The sequence below is a fragment of the Lathyrus oleraceus genome, chromosome 3 (assembly GCF_024323335.1).
Source record: "Lathyrus oleraceus cultivar Zhongwan6 chromosome 3, CAAS_Psat_ZW6_1.0, whole genome shotgun sequence".
Lineage (NCBI taxonomy): Eukaryota > Viridiplantae > Streptophyta > Magnoliopsida > Fabales > Fabaceae > Lathyrus > Lathyrus oleraceus.
In genome coordinates, this window is record NC_066581.1 from 293,462,617 (window position 1) to 293,471,109 (window position 8,493).

The 8,493-nt window shown below is 36.2% G+C and overlaps 1 protein-coding gene across 1 annotated transcript; it reads right to left on the bottom strand.

Moving 5' to 3' along the window:
• Positions 1-226: 226 nt before the first annotated feature.
• Positions 227-8,146, bottom strand: LOC127127156 (periodic tryptophan protein 2). Its single transcript, XM_051056277.1, has 7 exons — positions 6,698-8,146; positions 6,342-6,593; positions 6,168-6,260; positions 5,434-5,805; positions 1,753-2,097; positions 1,076-1,303; positions 227-899 (listed from the first exon to the last, which is right to left on the bottom strand). The coding sequence occupies exons 1-7, from the start codon at positions 7,886-7,888 to the stop codon at positions 729-731; spliced, it is 2,652 nt and encodes an 883-aa protein (XP_050912234.1). The 5' UTR covers positions 7,889-8,146; the 3' UTR covers positions 227-728.
• Between the last annotated feature and the right edge of the window lie 347 nt (positions 8,147-8,493).

Consider the following 8,493-nt stretch of genomic DNA (forward strand, 5'->3'; position numbering starts at 1 on the left):
TTTACTCAATCAAATAAGAGAAGAAAATATCTTGCATTTTTTTCTTATTTTTCGTTTCTACCAAACAAAAGAAAAACTGCATTTCACTTTATACTTCAGTTCATTTATTTGACATTCATTTATTTTCCTGTGATTCTTTTCAGTTTTATTTTGACCCAAACAATGTATAAAAGTGAAAAATGAAGTCATGGATTAAATTGAAAATAGTGAAACAAAACTAATCACGTGTATCAATCAAAATTTTCTAACATTGAACTTTTTAAATTATACATTGAACAAAACAAGATATTACTTGGGCAAAATTTCTGACACAACCTCGTAACAATTTTCATCAAATAGTTCCTAACATATATGATTCAAAATGCAATACCGGATATCTGGAACTTCAACTACTGCAATCTATAAAGACCAATGCATTAAAAAAATGTCACTGGAGTGTGTAACAGTTGACCTGTCTCTGTTGAGAGTTGCAATTAGGCCATGAAACAAACCTTACAGATGCCACCACGACATCCAGGAACAAAATTGGTATTCAAGGATAAACTCCTTTAAAGAATGCTACGAGGTTAGTTTCGCAATGAGGCCAAACTATAGCAAATCTTGCTTTGATTCCTGATTTTGCTCCAATGCAATAGCGCTCAACATTACCATATTAAAATAACACAATCTAAATGGACGAAGTTTTCTGAGCAAAGCCTACTACCCAGCATGTGAATTGTGGCCTTCAATTATTTACTTGCGCTAGAAGAGCATAAATATCGCAGCATATATTCATTGGAGGAGCATGTATCTGCAAGATCCTGATGTATACTAGTAATGGACTTCTGTAATGATTTTAATGATGGGAGCAAACTTCTAGAGTTCTGCTGGATTGAATTTGCATGGATTTTACAGAGCTCCTGCCATAATAAAGATAAAGATTAATTATAGAACTACTAGATGTGACAAGGAATGGATTCTCTCCATTGAGAATCTCATGTTTTCTCCATTGGACCAATTCCACCATTTAAACACCATAATCTTGTTTTTCTATACATATTTGTTTGTCTGTTTTATTTAAGCAATTAAAGATTACCTGAGACCATCGAAGTATGAACTCCAAATGCGGGCAATTTTCTAGAAGAGATGCAAGTGCATCAATTAATCGCTGAAGGTAACTGTATGGGATTGATGTGGCAACTGCTGGAATATCTGCTGGACTAACGGCAAAAATACATTTTTTAATGTAAGAGTCTTCGTTTAAGCGAAGGCTGAGGATTAATGCCCTACTTGGTTGATTTGCATCCAGCGCTTTATCAACAGCCTGTTGAACAATGCAAGTCAATGTTACCAATGATATCAAAAGAGATGATACAGTAGTGAAGCAATATAATTTATGTCTAGGTCAGTTGGATCAAATATGAATGATTCTTGAAGCAATATAGCTAGGTGTAACAAAGGAAAATTTATGTTATATGTCTACAGAAATTCTACCTTCTACCAAAATTTGGTGATAAGTTAAAGAATTATATTCTTGTGGAATCCCAAATATAAATATTGATAGCATAGTAGAACCCAAACTATTATGAGAGAAAAAATGCTATCTCATCTTACAATCAAAACTGGAACAGACTGTTATTTCCTTATTTTTCAAATAATTGTTTTCCACAGAAAAATATTTTTATAATAATCTTTTATTCGCAGTGAATTAATCCAGTCTTTCAAGAAGAAATATGTGAAAAAGTTGACAACTTGTTGGAAAAAAAATAGTACCTCTGGTGTGACATCTATGTCTAGGTCAGTTGGATCAAATATGAATGATTCGTCAACAGAATAAACTAAAACTCCCTCGGTCGTTGCTGCTACAAAACTCCTCCCAGTAGGTGCAATTCTAAGGCATTTTGTTTGAATAATAGGTCTTCCGCGGTTAGCTACAGATCCTGGCATATTTTGTCCTAGGTTCCCTCGTGTTTGTCTTTCAACACCTTCTTCAATGTCACTGTTATAATCATCAATCAAATCTAGAGGGCCAGCTTCGGTCATATTCTTTGAGTTTAAAAAGTCAAGCACACCATCTAATGAAAGATTATGAGTTATCTGGAAGCGTCGCAACAAAACCTGAACAAAAGAGATTCCAATTAATAAACAGAATTGTACTGTGAACCATGAAAAATAAAAAACTAGGGACCATTTTAATTAAGCATCCAAATTGAAATTGAACACTCTGAAATTTACAACACAGATAGACAAAAGGCAAATGGCAACACCAACATAAAAGATTTAGAAGGCAATACACAAACAATAAGGAAGAAGAGAGAAGAGATCTAAGTGGACTCCTAAATAGAAGCTATGTTCTTCTAAAATGTTTCCCAGAGGAAGAGGTTAAAACTGGAAAGGGAAAGTAAAATTGAAACACAAATCGTAAGATTAAACAAAATTCATAAAATTCATATATGTGCATATAAAATAATACAAGATAAATAAATCTTAAATCACACTTTAAATTAATAGATTAGAATTCACAAGCATAAGTCAATAAATTAAGTCATACAAAATTAAAATCAACTTCATGAGTCTCAAACAAAACAACTAAAACTAGTTAAAAAAACACCAAAGACACCTAATCCTACAGAACAGAAACATAGAGTGGCACAGAGAGAAGGGTGGGGCAGAAGCAGAGAGAAAGGATGAGGCACAAGTAAAGAAATGGTCAAGAGGTAGAAGCAGAGAAAAGATTATGCACCAGTAGTTTGTGTTTTAAAATATATCTTAAAAACAATAGGCTTTCTTTTGTAGAAATAGGGGCTTTCTTTTGTAGAAATAGGGGCTTTCTTCAAAAAAAATGAAGGGGAAATTCTCAATGCACCCATTCATTTTTCAAGGGGTATTACTTTTCTCACCCTTAAGGTGCTAGTTTACCACACTGAAAAGTCACTGAAGTCTCTGGATTCCAGAGATGCATCTCCGAACACACCCAAATTACACACCCTCAACACTTGAATGAGTGAAACACCCCCCATTTTACCCAAAAATGTGTCCGGAGATGCACTTCCTTTACTTTTTGAACATGCAGTATTGCAGCAATACTAAATAAGTCGTTGCATGCTGTAACTTTATGAGCATGCAGTACTAGACCCGTAGGAAACACAACAAGTTATTGCATGAGATCCACTAGCTAGCTATAGTTAACTAATTAATTTAAAATATATATATATATATATATATATATATATATATATATATATATATATATATATATATGTGCACGTGGGTGTGTATAACCATCCAAAACATTAGAAGGTATACACACAACAAAACAAATAGGGTGGGTAAAATGTGGGTGTCTCACTTACGACGTCTTTTTGTATATATTGAGTACGTCCAGAGAAACATCTCCAAAATATGGAAGGACAAATTTGGGTTTCCAGTTTGTTTACCCTCGCCCCATAGGGTGGGTAATATATACCCTTTTCAAGAACCTCTCAAACTGCTCATTTTGACCATGTCCGGAAAGCAACCTTTCGAACGCCTTTGGTCTTGAAGCATCTTTCTGGAGCGTACCAATATACACGACCACCTTCTCCTAAACCTTGAGGTTTTTAAATAAAAAACAACTGTCGAATACCCAGAAAAACTAAACTAATTACAAAACAAAAGGATGTATAAACAGATAATACCCAGACCGGAAGCCTATTCCTAAATAATACTGAGGGCAAGAACAATGTTTTGGATGATACAAATTCTAATTATAATCTAAAACAACTCTGAATGCAGGAAAGCTTCATTGAAGATTCTTAGAATGTAAAGGTTTTTGTGAGAGTTTAAGGAAATATGTATTTTCTTAAACTCTCACAAAAACCTTTACATTTTATTCAATTATTGTGTTTGGTCACACGATCAATATGTTTTTTGATACTGTCAACCTCATCATTGTTCTAAAATGATTGCGTTCCATTATTATATTTTCTTAAACTCTCACAAAAACCTTTACATTTTATTCAATTATTGTATTTGGTCACACAACAATATGTTTTTTGATACTGTCAACCTCATCATTGTTCTAAAATGATTGCCTTCCATTATTAGATCAGTTTATTTAGTAATGAGTGTTGCCCGAAGATGGTGAAATTTAGGAAGACTAAGTTAGTAATGAGTGTTGCCCGAAGACAGTGAAATTTAGGAAGATTAAGATTTAACCGCAGGATGTGCAAATATAAGTATTAGGATATGAGATAGAGTGTTTAATAAGGTTTAAAAATCTAATAACATATAAACATACGCTCTGGAAGGATGCTTCCAGAGACAAGGTGTGTCTTGATGGATTCTTCCGGACAGGGTCAAATGAGATTTTTGGGAGGTCCTGAGAAAAGAAAGGGGTGGATTGAGAATTTCCAAAAATGAAGAGGCGCGTATTTTTAACCCATAAAAACCCTATTTTTAAAATGGATCTGCAAACATAATTGGGTGTTTCATGAGCCATGAATAGGAAAGAGTTTGTCTTCTCGACCCGCGCCAGAAAAAGGGGTTTATATAACCCTAGCACGCGGCCCTTGTCACCGCGCCCCACCCAGAAATCGCAGATCATGTGACTCTGATTAGCTAGTGAGATTCCACCTGATTTCACCAAAATCTAATTGTGCAGTGTACACTTAATAGTTGAGGTCAAGCATAAACGTTAGACCGTGTGTTTTTACAATAATAAAAAAATGTGATTTAGACTGCCATGGTCTACATGACCTAACTTCCATGTTTTGAAGTTCAACTGTTAAGCCAAAAAGCATAGCTTCGAATCTCAACAAAGCTTCATATGAACTCGGGTAGGCACCCATTGTCACAATATGACAATTATGAATTGCACAGAAAGTAATATATTCTCTCCTCAATTTCCACAATAGGCAGCAATCTATTCTGAAAATTTACTACATAGGAAAAACAGTAATAATCAAGATTTCATATTCGTTGCAATCATTATGATGTAGAATATAGCACTAAGGTTTCATGATAGTATTATATTTGTGAATTATCTAACTGTCCATCTCTCATAAACATAACCATTTAGGAGGTGTTTGAAAGAGGTTATTTGAGCTTTTATATCTTATGTCATAACCAGCACTTCTAAAAGGGTCTCGTAGAGATTGCATAAATAGCTTATGGTATGTCTTGTAAATTGTTTTAAGCTTACTTTCATAAGATCTTTATTGCATAAATAGAAACATCGTATACATAAACAGAACTCTAATTGATAGGCTCTTGTTGAATAAATAAACACCCAAGTAAGTTGCCTACCAAAACATCCCCCAAACCTAATAGCAAATGTGTTGTAAATCAAGAGAGAAGAAGCTTCCAAGAAATGTAAGTTTTGGGGATTCAATTGACAATTCATATGCTGAGATTCATAGGTATGCAAAATTAAACATGATAAGCAATAGAAATATAAAATACATGCAAACCAACCTGATCGGCAACATCATACATGCAGACATATCTGCTACTGCCCCCGGCTAATATGTAGCTTCCGTCAGCTGAATAACACAAGGTTGTGAAGCACTTCCCGGTACTTGAGTTAGCAAATGTTCTACGGTCAGTCATAAGACGACCTCCAGCAATATCTCTAGAACCTTCAATTGTATACATCAGTACACCATCTATTGGATCCCAAAAATGAATTTGCCCATCCAATGTACTGCAAGCTAGCTGTCTTCCATCTGGACGATAAGCTACTGTCAAAACATCATGTGTGTGTGGCCATGTTTCAACTGCTCCTTTCCCATCAAACACATCCCACAACCGAACAGTCTTATCCCATGATGATGAAGCCAAAACAGCCTGCACAAATAGAAAGGATATAAAATATAGCTAACGGCCACTAAGTATGTTTAACCATTGTTGTAAAAACCATAAGAAAACATAAACTTTAGCTACTCTCTTTGTTGCCATGGCTCAAGAGTTGAGTCAATCAATAGCTAGCACCATATTTGATAAGACCATGAGGCATTGACTTAGAATTAGAATTTAGAAAACATAATTTTATAAAATCACAAATATTAAACCATGGTTTCATAGAGGCTTTGTATTTCTAATAAGTAGACACTGTAGCAGCAGAAAAATAAAACCAAATGTAAACATTGTAGAGGATAAGAAGACAACAATTTTGCAGATGAATAACAATGTAGGGCAAGTTAACTCACATTTGTAGGAGAAAATACTAGCCCGTGAACAGGAGCTTCGTGACCACTAAGCACGTCTAACAAACGGCCAGTTCTCATCGACCAAACAAATATCTGTTGCACATATCCACGAAGGGTAAAAAATAAAGAAATATCGATATAATCAGAACGAACCTAAGGTTTATGAAATGGCACCTCAAATGAATCTGAAGTGCCTGCACATATCACTTCACCACTTTGATCTGCTGCCAGAGAAACAAACTGTCTTGAAGAAGGAGTGGTAAACGTCCTAAAATTCCGATAACGTATTAAATCCCATGCACGAACAGTCCCATCAAGAGATGCACTGAGCAGGCTATTGTTATTTGCCATAAAATGCAGAGCTGTAACAGCATTAGTGTGCTCAGAAAACGTAACAAAGCAAAAGCCCGAGGAAACAGTCCAAACCTGTAGCAGATAAGTGCAAAAATTCCCATGAATTCAATCTTCAACTTGTTAAATATAATATACAAACATGATGAGAAATACAATGCAATCGGCGAAGTGAATACCTTCACTTTATTATCATCTGCTCCGGTAGCAAGGAGTTGAGAGTCCGACGAATATGCCACACAATTGACATCAAAGTAATGACCCTGCTGCTTCAAAATATAACTCTCAGACCGCCACTCCCACACAAGGAGCTGACCCAGTTTGGCACAACCAAAAGACAACCAATTTCCAAGGTCATTAAACAAAGCAGTGGTGATCTTCTCTTTTGATATGGACATCATATGGATGCACACGAAATCCGGCATCTGATACAACGCAAACACACCATTTGAAAATCCAACAACCACCATGTCTAACCCTCTATGATAATGGCAAGCCGAAACCTTTGCTGGCGCCTGATTAAAACAATCCTTCCTCAATAATTCCCATTTACCTCTACATAAGTACCCACCCCCATCCTCGGCTTCCCGTTCCTTTCTCTTCTTCACAACACCATCATCTCCAACTTTCAATTCCCCTTCCAATTCCCTATCCGGTGTCCCTGGCGATGGAGGCGCTGAGGATTCCTCGTCCTCGTCGCCAGTAAAACTCCAGCTTAACAAATAACAATCCCTAGTAACTGTATAAACCTTAGAAACCTTATTAGTTTTAGGATCAACACCGAAAAAAGAACCTACAACTGAATCCCTATGGCCTAAAAACAAAAAAGGTTTATACTTATCACCGCCACTAAGTTTCTTCAAACACAATATTCTCGCAGTGAGGTCCTTGGACGCTACAAGCAAGTATTTAGAATCAGGACTCCAATCAAAAGCAGTGATTTTAGCATGAAAATCAGCAAAAGTTTTAACCAATTCAAAAGGAAAATACTCCTTGCGAAAAGCAGGGGATCTCCAGATCTGAACAAGCTTCCCAGCAGCAACAGCGATGAGTCCTCCGTCAGGGGAAAATTTAACAGCACCAACACGGTGTTTGAAGGTAATGCGATGGAGTAAAGCGCGGCGGCGGAGATTGATGAATAAGCAACGGTTGTTGTCGTCAATAGCGAGGAGGAAGGTGCCGTCAGGGGAGACAGCTATCCGGGAGATATTGGAAGAGGCTTGGATAGGGAGTGTTGTTGTTTCGGATTTTCGGAGGTCGGTGACGGAGACTCTGTTGCCGACAGGTGATAGTAGAAGGGTGTTGTTGGAGATGACGGCGTTGCCTCCTCTGTAAGGAGCTCCGAGAAGGTTCTGGAATCTGAAGTTCATTGTTAGATGTTGTTGAAGGTTGGGGATGGAGGGGGGTTTGTGACAGCGCCGTCAGTTGAGGATGGCGGAGGTATTTGTAACGGCACCGTCAGGTGTGGTGGTTAGGTTTAGTCTGCAGCAAGAGAGTAGTTCCCTTGTGTGTGTGTGGCGGGAATGGAGGTTTATGTGATGGTATGTTAGGGTTTTAGGCGTAGGGATTCACTATCCATCCAGTCGTGGAAAGAAATGGAAAAAAGCGAAGCAAAACGCACCGTTTAGAATATATTTTCCTCTTTAAACGTTGTCATTTTAGTGAAAGCTTTAACGTAAAAATGTCTCATTTTAAAATCTATATTCTTTTGGGTTAAATATTTTTTCTTTCCTATAAATAATTTAAATTTTGTTTTAACTTTTTTTTTTTTAAAATTCAAATAATATAATAATTTTTCTAAAGTTTTAAGTCTTTAATTTGATCTCTACAATATATGTATTCTAATAAAAGTTGACGTGACACGCCACGTGTCATGTCACGTCATCTAAGTCAATTATTTTTATGATTGGAATAAAAACACGTTAGATAGGAAGGTTTAAAATCTTCATAAATTTAGTGATTTTTCCATTTCTCT

Excerpts from the sequence above, each read along its gene's own strand:
- LOC127127156 (XM_051056277.1), bottom strand. The coding sequence starts at position 7,888 with ATGAACTTCAGATTCCAGAACCTTCTCGGAGCTCCTTACAGAGGAGGC. Across the intron at positions 6,594-6,697 it reads CAGATGATAATAAAGTGAAG|GTTTGGACTGTTTCCTCGGG; the intron begins GTATTCACTTCG and ends TATCTGCTACAG. Across the intron at positions 2,098-5,433 it reads TGTATGATGTTGCCGATCAG|GTTTTGTTGCGACGCTTCCA; the intron begins GTTGGTTTGCAT and ends TCTTTTGTTCAG.